This window comes from Theropithecus gelada, chromosome 5, assembly GCF_003255815.1.
Source record: "Theropithecus gelada isolate Dixy chromosome 5, Tgel_1.0, whole genome shotgun sequence".
Taxonomy (NCBI): Eukaryota; Metazoa; Chordata; class Mammalia; order Primates; family Cercopithecidae; genus Theropithecus; species Theropithecus gelada.
In genome coordinates this window covers 16710323-16723430 of record NC_037672.1, presented here as the reverse complement: position 1 = coordinate 16723430, position 13108 = coordinate 16710323, and the positions used below count along the sequence as shown (strand labels likewise).

At 35.4% G+C, this 13108-nt stretch overlaps 1 protein-coding gene across 2 annotated transcripts in view; it reads right to left on the bottom strand.

The window, feature by feature from the left end:
- Window positions 1-13108, bottom strand: part of NCAPG (non-SMC condensin I complex subunit G) — a 32779-nt gene that overhangs the window by 18449 nt on the left and 1222 nt on the right. For both annotated transcript variants that reach the window (XM_025385211.1, XM_025385212.1), the window contains exons 2-10: window positions 12704-12907; window positions 11989-12217; window positions 10150-10295; window positions 9794-9878; window positions 7677-7869; window positions 7044-7193; window positions 2057-2197; window positions 1408-1531; window positions 119-208 (exon numbers count right to left, since the gene is read on the bottom strand). In XM_025385211.1, the coding sequence (XP_025240996.1) occupies window positions 119-208; window positions 1408-1531; window positions 2057-2197; window positions 7044-7193; window positions 7677-7869; window positions 9794-9878; window positions 10150-10295; window positions 11989-12217; window positions 12704-12907 (1362 nt within the window). The remainder of the gene's footprint in view (window positions 1-118; window positions 209-1407; window positions 1532-2056; window positions 2198-7043; window positions 7194-7676; window positions 7870-9793; window positions 9879-10149; window positions 10296-11988; window positions 12218-12703; window positions 12908-13108) is intronic.

Here is a 13108-nt window from a genome sequence, read left to right as displayed (position 1 = left end):
CAATTAAACAATAATTTGACTATGTGAGAAACATTTCAGAACTGCACAGCAAGAGGAAAGAATAGACTTGTACAACTACATTACACTCAAGCACTTCTTTCATTTAAAAGAGACTTACCTTGAGTTCTTTCTTTCTCACATCAGCTGGATCATCATTAACACCAACAGTAACAATGGGCGCCCGAATCTCTGAGATAATTTCTGTAACCTGATAAGTTAAGATTCAGAGTACATGCTTTAATATATGTTTGATATATCAGCAAATAGTATCAAAATTCTATATAAAACTCCAAGTAGTATCCACCATATATTGAATAATAGAGCAAAAATATACAGATAGAAATAGCACATACTCTGTTTGCTAGACAATTTTAGAAAAAAAAAATACATCTGACTACAAAATGAAATTATTTGAATGGAAAGTAAATAGGCACACAGACACTGAAAGTAAATTATCCCTCATATAATGTTTGAAAAACAGAAAAATGAATTATGGTGCTTAAGATGAGACACTAATAAATTCTCTGCCTGAAATTCTCAACCCTTGTCTTGTTCAGCTCTGTAGGATTTAAACACAGAAAAATGGAATATCCTTTTATTCTTCCTTTGGGTAAACAATGCATAAATAATAACAGCATAAGGAAAGACTTTCCTTTCAGAACCACTTGTATATTGGAACTGGTTGATCAGGAAAAGGCTGCCTCCCAAATAAAAGTATTTAAGCAGATGCTGAATAACAACTAAGTATGTTGTAGAAGGGGTGTGTATATATAAGGAGAGGATGGAAGAGATGACCTGTGAATTAACCTGCAACTGAAATTACATGATTTTTACGAAATAAATGATATAGATCTGTCTTTTTTGGCTATGCCAGAAAAAAATAACACTGAAATAGTATTATAGTAAACAATTATTTCTGTATTTATCAAGCAATATAGAACAATACTTTTATGAACAATACCTCATTGAACAATGAAAGATAGATTTCATTGCTATTCTTATTTGCAGACATGTAAAAAGGCAGAATAACTTGTCCAAGGCCACAAAGCCAGAAAGTGTCAGAGGAGATTCTAAACCCAGGTATGTATAATTTGAGTAAGCTCTCAAAAACACTAGCACCCAGTGCCTCATGGACAAAACCATACCCCACTTGTAACTTCCTACCAAACCTGCTCCATTTCAAACTGATTCAACAATAACAGGTACACTAAGAGGAAGAAGGTGATTTTTAAAAACATTCTGTGTATGTAAGAGATAGATAATTGGTTTTAAGAAATTTTAAAACTCATTAAAGAGACAAAACTAAAACAAAACAAAGACAAAACAAAACGTTCTAAAGAGAAAATAAGACAGTATTCAATGTCATTGACCGAAACCTCTTTATCAACAATGAGGAAAATTACTTACAATTTGTGTTCTCTTATTATCATCTATAATGATGTGGAGTAGTCTTTCAACAAGACAAGAAACCAGGGATACTGGGATTGTGGGTAAAATAAGAATCTCCTGTAAAACAGCCAGCAGTTTTTTTCTGCAGTCAAAAAGAACTAATTTAAATATCATTATGACAAAACATGTTTTATGTCTAACATTCACCTACTCTGCAGACTTAATTATGTTTGTTTCAGTTCTTTCACTTAGGTTTATCACTATAATAGGTACAAAACTCTGTATGTACAGACTTTAGGTCAAATATTCTCATTCCACACACAAAAATTTTTTATAAAACACCCTATGATTTTTAATAAATCAATAGGATAAAATGACAAAATACCAGAAATGATTAAACCTTTTAGAAAATGCTACTAGCCTTAATAAATCTAAACAGAAACTTTTAACCAAAAACTGCAATTTCATTGATTTATTCTGAAGAAATTGAACTAGAAATATAAATGTGTATATATGGAAATACATAGAAGGCAAAAGGGAAAAGAAAACTTTTTATACCACTTTAGAGAGCTAGGGTAAATATGTTTAGTTATATTGTAAAAGGACTATATCTCACTATAACAAATTAGAAGGGCAAATTAGAATGAGAGTTAACATTTAAACATACCTTCCTCCTTCTTCATTGGTATCCAAAGACTTAATAATTAGAATCAATTGTTGACCTATGAATTCTTTTGTCATCAAATTTCCAATATAGGAAAAATCACCTCTGTGTTCTTCATTAACAACTGGAATGCTCTGCATATAACTAAAACAAGCAGAATTAATAAAGTAGAATCTGTTAAGAAACATCAAACAAGAGTTGATTCCCACCATTAGGTCAGAAAAGGGGCATTTTCAGGTCATGTTAGTCTAAATACATACATGTCTATACCATGTAATTTGGTCTACAAACTCAATTCTATGCCACCGTCATTAACTTTTGCAAACAAACTTATAGATGAATCAAAAGAATTTGGAAAATGTATTTTCAATAGTGACTCAAATTTTCTATGGGAAATTTTCAAAAGGTACATATTTATGTCTAACTGATAACTAATTATTTCAATGTCACTAGCATTCTCCCAATTATAGATGGTCCCCAATTACATATGGTCCAACTTACAATTTTTCAACTTTAGGATGAGTTTATCTGAGAATTAAACTCATTTGACTTATGATGTAGCCCCACTATAAGTCAAGAAGTATCTATCAAGTTCTGAATCCCCTGCCCAAAAATCCAATTAGTCATAAAGATCTAATCTTCAGCCAGGCACAGTGGCTTACACCTGTAATCCCAACACTTTGGGAGGCCGAGGCAGGTGCATCACAAGGTCAGGAGTTCGAGACCAGCCTGGCTAAGATGATGAAACCCCATTCTCTACTAAAAATACAAAAAAATTAGCTGGGAATGGTGGTGGGCACCTATAATCCCAGCTACTTGGGAGGCTGAGGCAGGAGGATTGCTTGAACCCAGGAGGCGGAGGTTGCAGTGAGCCAGGATCACACCACTACACTCTAGCCTGGGTGACAGAGCAAGACACCATCTCAAAAAAAAAAAAAAAAAAAAAAAAGATCTAATCTTCATCATGCCTAATTATTCTTTTATTTTAAACAATTGTAACAATAATTACACAAGTAATCCATGAACACAATTAACTTTTTTGAAAAAATCAGAAAAATATAAACAATTTTACAAATGTTTATTATTCTTTCTTAGGAACCCTACTAATCTCTGTATATCCCACCACCATCAGCTACCTTTTATTTCACCCTTTTATTCTTACTACAGACATCACCACCCAAACTAAAGCCCTTTATAATCCTCACCAAGAGGGCTGTATATTCAGTAGCCTCTGCTTTTTGTGTGGAATAAAAAAAGCTACTTAAAAGTAGAACTAAGAGTTTAAGCTTACTGAAGTGCCTTTAAGATGGAAGTAACATGAAAAACAATCCTGATCAAAAATGTCATTTAAAAAATGTCGCCAGGCACAGTGGCTCACACCTGTAATCCCAACACTTTGGGAGGCCACGGCGGGCGGATCACTTGACGTCAGTTCAAAAAGAGCCTAACCAACATGGTGAAACCCCATCTCTACTAAAAATACAAAAATTAGCCGAATGTGGTGGTGGGCACCTGTAATCCCAGCTACTCAGGAGGCTGAGGCAGAAGAATTGCTTGAACCTGGGAGGCAGAGGCTGCAGTGAGCCAAGATCACGCTACTGCACTCCAGCCTGGGCAACAAAGCAAGACTACATCTCCAAAAAAAAAAAAGTGAACAAAAATCAAGTTACAGAAATTGTGGTATATTGTATAATGAATGAGTATATTCTCATGTATTACAAGGTGATGACCAAGAGTAAATAAAAGCTCATAAATTTCTGGCCACAAGATTAGGACTTTCAAGACATCAGCCACCCTTTGGGTTCTAGTAGGAAACTAAGGAAAACTACACAACTGATAACTATCAAAATCAACCAATCAGTAGAGTTACTCTTTTCTGACAGGCTAAAAGAAAACCTTCATTTATACTCATCTTTGGATCTCTCCCCACTTCTCCAGCCCAGCTTTAGCAAAATGCATAGCATCTTGGCCGAGGGTATTTTTTTAAGTAAATTCAAACAGTTGTTTAATTTATAGATTAAAAATCCCCAACTGCATAAATACAACTTAAAACTGACCCACCAATTTTAGTTACCATGACATCTTCTCTTAACCATTTGTAAAGATATTTATTATAATGAAGAGACCACTCAAGAAAGTATTTTAAAGTCTAAGAATTTATACTTAAGACGGCTTTCAACAAATTTTATTGTCCTTTTTACTTACTCTAGTTTGATAATCCTCAGGTCCTTGTTTGCTCTTTAAGTGAGCACCTCGGTTAACCTAAATTGTTTCACATCAGAGTTCTCAGTCATTGAATCTACTGCCTAAAACATACAATATGTCTGAAACTATATTCCTGAGATTATCAGGAAACAATTTGTCAATTTGTTTCTGTACTCAAGTATACTAATCCCATCTAGTCATATTGCTCCAAAAAGACAGTCATTCTATTTTTCAGGTATTCTTTCAACAATCACTAAAATAAATTTCTGAAAGTTTTCCTCTTTTTTTTTTTTTGAGACAGAGTCCCACTCTGTCGCCCAGACTGGAGTGCAGTGGCGCTATCTCAGCTGACTGCAAGTTCTGCCTTCCGGGTTCATGCCATTCTCCTGCCTCAGCCTCCCAGGTAGCTGGGAATACAGGCGCCTGCCACCATGCCCAGCTAATTTTTTTGTATTTTTAGTAGAGACGGGGTTTCACTATGTTGGCCAGGATGGTCTTGATCTCCTGACCTCATGATCCGCCTGCCTCGGCCTCCCAAAGTGCTGGGATTACAGGCGTGAGCCACCGCACCTGGCCGAAAGTTTTCCTCTGTAAAGGTGAAGAAAATAAGCCAATGAGGTTAAAGTTCCTTACTTCAAAACTCAAAGACTGAGTGACAAAGGAAATGTTAATCCCTGACCTTTCAGAAGGGAGGAACAAGCTCTTAACAAGTCACCTTCTGATGCTGTCCTTGAGGAAAACTCCTCCCGCTTTATGCCATTTAAATATTTAATATTTCCTCATATTTTCTTGTATTTTCACTACCTCCTATAAACTTCTTTTATATTAATACATACTATTAAACTTTGCCACAAACTCATTCCTTTTGGACATTTCAACATGGCCCAAACAGCATTATAATGAATTCCCTAATTAAACGTCAAAGTCTGAAATAATTAACATTAAAACGCTCATTAGATTCACACAGGTTCTTCATGATGTTAATATGGGCTTGAGCTATAGTTTCCCTACTGGCTCATATTTGAGATACTTATCCTAGATTTAGGATTTTTGTGGGGGAAATTTAGAGGCATGCACAGCTTTGCTGCCTAACATCTATGTGAGATCATTTTAAACAAAAGCAGAGAAGTGTTATTTCATACAGATAATTCAGTCCCATAATTAATATTATATGGAAGCTTTTTTAAAAAAAAATACATCAGGCTGGGCACTGTGGCTCACGCCTGTAATCCCAGCACTTTGGGAGGCCATGGCAGGCAGATCACGAGGTCAAGAGATCAAGACCATCCTGGCCAACATGGTGAAACACTATCTCTACTAAAATTACAAAAATTAGCTGGGCATGGTGGCACGTGCCTGTAGTCCCAGCTACTCAGGAGGCTGAGGCAAGAGAATCACTTGAACCCGGGAGGCGGAGGATGCAGTGAGCCGAGATCACACTACTGCACTCCAGCCTGGCGACAGAGCAAGACTCTGTCTCAAAAAAAAAAAGCATAGAAGTTAGAGTTAAAAACCTACATACCAATATCTATCAAAATATACATATATTATCCTTTGGTGTAGCAACTTATTTCTTGGAATTAACCCCCAAAGGTACCCAAAAATGTAAAGGAAGTTTAACATACTTTTGCTTTTATCAGGGAAAAATGGAAACATCCTAAATGTCCATCAACAGAGGAACAAATTAAATGTTACCACCATACTATGGAATGATACGCTGTTAAGACTGTAACAGCATCTATTACATTATATATGCACCAATATATAATGATCTCAGGTATCAGCTGAAAAAAAAAAACAGTATATATACAGTGTTATATTTTTAAAGAAACCTATATTCAAAAAATGCATATAAATGCAGAGAAAGAGGTTTGAATATATACCCTATATTTTTTAGTTGCTAATTCTAAGGGTTGCTAGAATCTACACTTAGTTGCTAATCAGTGGGATTGAGGAAGTAGGAAATAAAAGGGGGATTCCACATTTTTATTCTATATACCTCTGTATTTGAATTTTGACAAGAATGCATTCATATTTTTCTTATATAATTTTAAAGTGAAATAAAGTAATCCAAATAATTTCTTAATAGGTATAATTATGATAATCCAAATTGTTTTTGAAAAAACTTTAAAACATGAAGCCAGATAGTAAGTTTTGAATAAATAAAACTGGCCACAAAGATCCACGCTGTGAACTGGAAAACAATGGTTCGTGTATCAAATCCAGACTACTACCTGTTATATAGCTTGCAAGCTAAGAGTATCTTAAATTTTTAACTGATCTTTTTTTTAAATTTCTTATTTTGCTAACACACGAATATTAAAGTTCAACTATTTAGTGGCCATAAAAGTCAATAAAAGTTTTCTTGAAAAACAGTTATTTACATTGTCTTTGGCTGCTTTTACGATACCATGGCAGAGTTGAGTCATTGTGACAGACGGTATGGCCCACAGGACCCTAAGATATTTATTAGCTGACACTTAACAGAAAATGTGCCAACCAATTTCAGAAATAATATATCATCATTATCAACTTTATGCAGAAATGGTCATACTTACATCTTAACAGTTTTGAAGAAATGATCCTAAACATAGTGACTTGCTCTTTCAGTATACAGACCAGCACAAGATATTCAAAAAGACTCAATGTATATAACTACCCCTGCATGTACAAAAAACGGATTTTTAACCTATTCACAATTAAGCATGACTTTGAGGAAGGGAGCTGGAAGGTTGACACATGCAGCAACACAATCACTTTCCAAACTAAAAGAAAAAAAATTTACCTCAGTAAATAGTCTGCATATACTACAGGCTCTGGCAAAATCTGCTCTAAAAATTCTTCACCTTCATCTCCTTTTGATTTCAAATATTCACAAAGGGCACACCAATACAAAGCAATTTCAGGAGTTAATGTTTCCACTGGAATCAATTTCCTTCATTTAAAAGAAAGAGTGTAAGAGAAAGCATGATCTTTTTATCATTAAAAATGGAATAGTACAAAAATGGGAATAAGAACATTTGCTTTAAAACTTCCACACTATCCTTTTAATTAGTCATTAATGTATCCACACAAAAAGGAATGAAGAAACTTAGAACAAAAAAGAACCAAATAAGCAAACATATACTAGGGGTGCATGTTGCTGGATTTTCTCATGGTAAGCTAATTCAAAAATCAAAGTAAGAAATTGAAGGGGGGAAAACACTTAGCTAAAGTAGATAGTCTATGATAAAGCAACAAGTTGTTACACCAGCAGGGGCAAAAGGAAGGGAAAAAAGATATTCATCAGACTAAAAGAAAACAAGAGAGAGGTAAGATTAAAGGTATTAATATAATCTTAAGCTATGGGGATGAAAAAAACAAACTAATTGCATAAGTTAATCAGTATTACATTTCAAAGAATGAATCCTTTATGTACCTGCTATCATTGTTTTTACAAAGTCCCACCAGTTCACTGAGAGGAGTCATTGAAAACAAGGCATTGAGAACAGAGACTGCCACTTCAGAAGAATTTTCTACATCCAACCGATGAAGCAACTGTAAGATATTTCCTTCAGAGAACCGTAACCAGCCTTGGAGAAGATGCTTCTGCATAGCTTGTTTCACAGCATCTATTGAGTCATTTGAAACATAGGTGAACAAAGGCTCCCTCTAGCTTCCATCTCTTGTATTTTGTCTATTTTAATTAACAAAGTCAATATTTACAATAGAAATAGTAGAGGTTAAGAGGCACAACTAAGGAGAGAGAGAGAGATATATATATATATATATATTTTTTTTTTTTTTTTTTGAGACAGAGTCTCGCTCTGTCACCAGGCTCGAGTGCAGTGGCACCATCTCGGTTCACTGCAACTTCCACCTACTGGGTTCAAGCGATTCTCCTGCCTCAGCCTCCCGAGTAGCTGAGACTACAGGCGTGCACCACCACGCCCAGCTAATTTTTGTTTCACCATGTTGGCTGGAATGGTCTTAATATCTTGACTTCGTGATCCACTTGCCTTGGCCTCACAAAGTGCTGGGATTACAAGTGTGAGCCACAGCGCCCAGCCAACTAAGCATATTAAAGGAAAAAAAAAAAAGAAGTACTGTGATACTGCAAAAGTCACTGTGATGGCCACTTACAAATAAAAATGGAAAAGGCTCAGCACGAAATACCACAGCCTACACAAATATCTTTACATTCCTTCTCCCCTGGGTTCAATGAGCTTCAGGTGTTAGCCCAGAATATGTAATAGCTATTATTTCACTTGTTACCTGATTTCATCTATTATACAATTGCTATTTGCAGTAGTGAACTATACAAGCATACATCACCAAATGAACCTTAGTCTTAGCTTTTAAGGTCATCCTAGTAATTAATTCTCTGACAATGCTTTCAAACTCAAGTCGGTTTTCTCACTATAGCACAATAGAGCCATCTTGGCCTTCTCGTGGGAGTTAAAAATTTCAAAAAATATCATTCTTATAAGCAGATTGTCTTAGGCTCCCCAACCCCTGGGCCATGGACTAGTACCAGTCTGTGGCCTGTTAGGAACCGGGCCGCACAGCAGGAGGTAAGCCGTTGTCTAATGAGCATTACCGCCTGAGCTCTTCCTACTGTTAGATCAGCAGACGCATTAGATTCTCTTAGGTGCAGGAACTCTATTATGAACTGCGCACATGAGGTATCCAGGGTGCGCGCTCCTTATGAGAATCTAAGTAATGCCTGATGATTTGAGGTGGAACAGTTTCATCTGGAAACCATCCAGTCCGCCCTCTGTGGAAAAACTTCTTCCATGAAATCGATACTTGGTGCCAAAAATGTTGGGGAATGCTACTCTAACAGAAAAAAAAAAAAGGAAAATTATACTGGTCTGACCATTCCTAACTGTTGTTTCTGATACACAGAACACATTCATACCAAGGTATACACATAAGGAACAGCGTTTTTTTTTTTAAGGAAGAGAGGGCAAACAGATCTTTTCCTACTTCTAACATGAATTAGCTCTAAGACTTAAGTATTGTTTCTCCATCTGTAAAACACAGAAAGGGTGAAAGAAATAAGCTCTGCTCCTTCAAAATACCAAGATCTTGGCTGGATGCGGTGGCTCACGCCTGTAATCCCAACACTTTGGGAGGCCGAAGCAGGTGGATCACTTGAGGTCAGGAGTTCAAGACCAGACTGGCCAACATGGTGAAACCCCGTCTCTACAAAAATATAAAAATTAACCAGGCATGGTGATGTGCACCTGTAATCCCAGCTGCTCAGGAGGCTGAGGCAGGAGAACCACTTGAAACCAGAAGGCGGACATTGCAGTGAGCCAAGATGGAGCCACTGTACTCGTCTGAGTGATAGAGCGAGACTCCGTCTCAAAAATATATACATATCAAGATCTTTAGCCCTATGTTTTCTATATAATACATCAAGATAAATTTCACCAGGTTCATGGGACTGGCAGGCTTACTTGACCTGATTTGACACTTTTTTCCTAAACCTTGTTAAGTCTAACCTCAAAATCTACTAAAGTTTTGTATATATAAAGTTGTTTATCTTACCTGATCTGTCATTAAGACCTTGTTGAAGGAGCATTACTCTCTGAGCAATGGACATAGCTCTCATATGAACCTTTTCAGCTAAAACCTTAAAAACAATTTATAAAGATGGTCATTAACCTCAACACAATTTACAGATCTCATAAGAACATCACCATCTTAGAAAATTACCCAGGATCTCCAACATTAATACCTGGTAACACACTTAATACAGTAAGATTCTACCTAAATCACCTGTGTTCTCCATAAAACCTCAATTGAAGAAATTATTACATGCCAAGTATTTTTCAAAGGCACTTTAAGAAAATGGCTTCTTGTCCCTTAAGAATATGCCAACACAAGACACTGAACTTATTTACCTGATAAGCCAGCTTTCTGACAGCCTCTTTCACATCCTTGGTGCGCCCTACAATTTTTGGCAAAGTCTTTGCTGATGGTGCAATACATGATAACACTGCCCGTCTAACTTCTGGATTTGAATCATTTTCAATCAAAGTAGCATATGCTAAAAATAAAGCAATACATTTTGGTACTGAAGAAATTATTTATTTAACTATAGTCATAAAATAACACACATTTTGATATTTTAAAATGCCTTTAATATGATAAAGATAGGCTGGGCATGATGGCTAATGCCTATAACCAGCACTTGGGAGGCCAAGGTAGGTGAAGAGCTTGAAGCCAAGAGTTCAAGACCAGCCTGGGCAATATAGCAAGACCCCTGTCTCTACAAAATAATTTTGAAATAAAAAATTAGCTAGGCATAGTAGTGGCGATTCCAGTTACTTAGGGGGCTGAGGTGGAAGGATCACTTAAGCCCAGGAGTTTGAGGCCGCACCTCTTCTATCCGGCCTGAGTGAGAACCCATCTATAATAGAAATAATGTCCTTTTTTTAGCCTTACACATTAAGTTTTTTTCCCACCAACTTCCTTCTCGCTATGTTGCCCAGGTTGGAGCCAAAGTGCTGAGATTACAGGCCTGAGTCACTGCTGCACAGGTCACGAACTTCCCTTCTAAAGACACAAGGGGGAATTAGTCAACGGACTGGCTCTAAGGCCAAAAGTGAAAGCAAATAGCCCTAACAGTCATGGTAAATTAATCATAAAGATTATGTCTGTGCTACTCCTCAGTATTTAAGAGAAAGCTTAATATAGCAGTTTATTTTAAACTGATAATGGCTTTATAAGGGCCCATTATTTTGGTTTTTTAATGAGACCTAAAAGGAAATATTTTTTGGTTTTATTATTGAAACAAACTCATTTCTTATATTTAAATATATTTATCTGTACTTCTCACATCTTTCCCACTCAATTATTAAGTACATGTTGACTATCAAATATCTATGTTTAGCTGATGGGTGCAGCACACCAACATGGCACAAGTATACATATGTAACAAACCTGCACGTTATGCACATGTACCCTAGAACTTAAAGTATAATAATAATAAAAAAAAAAATTTAAAAAAAAAATAAAGCAGCTACCTTTTCAAAAAAAAAAAACAAATATCTATGTTTTACACAATATTATTATGGGTATATTTTAACACCAAAAAAAAAATACCAACTACTATAGTGATAAATATACCAGTGATAATGGCAGAGATTTATATTTTTGACATAAGAATTTCTGTTCAAAAAAAAAGATATCCCAAAGGGAGTGAAACAATGATACCCCAATGAGCCACCTAAAGCAGAAAGAGATATACAATTCATATGACCCAAGGATTTCTTTTCAAAATATATAAAGAACGCAAATGAATTTTTTTAAATAGTATTTTAAATTAAAAACCCAATGAAAAAATGGGCAAAACACAGTAACAGGTATTATATAGAAATACAACTGGCTGCTAAATATATACATACAGCATGATTTACACAAAATGATAGGAAAACATTAAGATAGACATATGTGATTTATGTAAAAAATTTTTTTTTTAATTTAAGCAAGAGACTAATTAACCCAAAACTGAGGATAATAGTTACTTCTGAGGGACAGGGATGCAGCTGGGATAGGATGCAAGTACTGATTATTTTTTTTAAGCTGGGTGGTTGCTACTTAGGTGTTTTGTTTTTTTATCTGAATCATATATTAATTACCGATACTCTTCATATGTATAGACCATAATAAAAAGTTTCAAATACTGAGAATTTAACAAAATCAACAAATCTGAAAAAGATTTAGGAAACTACACACACCATTAACCACTGGGCATTCATCATCCTTGGGATCCTGAAGTCGTGAAAGCGCCAGAACTGCCTGTATTCTCACATTTGGAATTTTATCTTTCAATCTAATAAGCATGGCTTTATTAATTTTATCAAACACATCATCATCAATCTGAGCATTTTCTGGCATACTTCCCAAAAGCTTGTTTATGAGCTGGCACACTCTAAATCTCACTGCATTGCTGTTTGCTTCATGAGACTAAAACAGAAACAAATCAAAACTTATTCATAGTCACATACCACTCCCAAATAATCAATATTATCTGAACTCTATATATTCAGAATGCAAGAAGTTACAACAACAATTCATTTCCTGAAGAGAACTTATAATGCTACCTTGGTCCATATGTATAGCAAATATATATTTTATACAGTCTCAAAATAAACAGTCTGAAAGAAGTCTTTGCTAAGTTACATAGTCCTCTGTGTAGCAGCTTCTAAAATACAGAACTCATTTAAAATAAACATAGGAGAACTGGTTTAAAGAGGTCATTAAAAATTTAATGTTGGAGTTAAAGTCCACTTTTTAATCATAATGATAATTCTAATATTTCCCATAAAACGTAGACTCATTCAGATTTTTTAAATCACTAGATATTTCATTGTCAAAAACATACAAACTCCCACGACTCTAAGTGGCAAAATTTTCTAAAATCCCTCCCCAAAGCTATCATTTTCATAGTACCTTTAAGAGAAAAGTAAACAAATAATTTAAAAGGCCACCATCTTCCTCTTCCTCATCATCTTCCATATCCGATTGGTGAAATGAGGTAACAAACTTTGCTGCAAATTCTATTACCCTCTCCACAGCTGGTTCACGTTTATAGACCACCATAACATATTTAAGGTAATGTATGAACTCCTCATGAAAAACTGTTTTATCATCCATCTGAAAGACAAAAGAAACCCTTCATAAACTGCACCGACAGAAATCCTTTATTCCCAACATCACCCTAAGACTTCTGAAAGCACTAGCCATAATAATGCAGACAAATTAAAATCTTTATTTAGTAAACTCTTAATTATCCAAACCAGCAAAAGGGCAATCAATTTGCATGAATTTCTCTCCAGGCTATAATGGGAGTACACG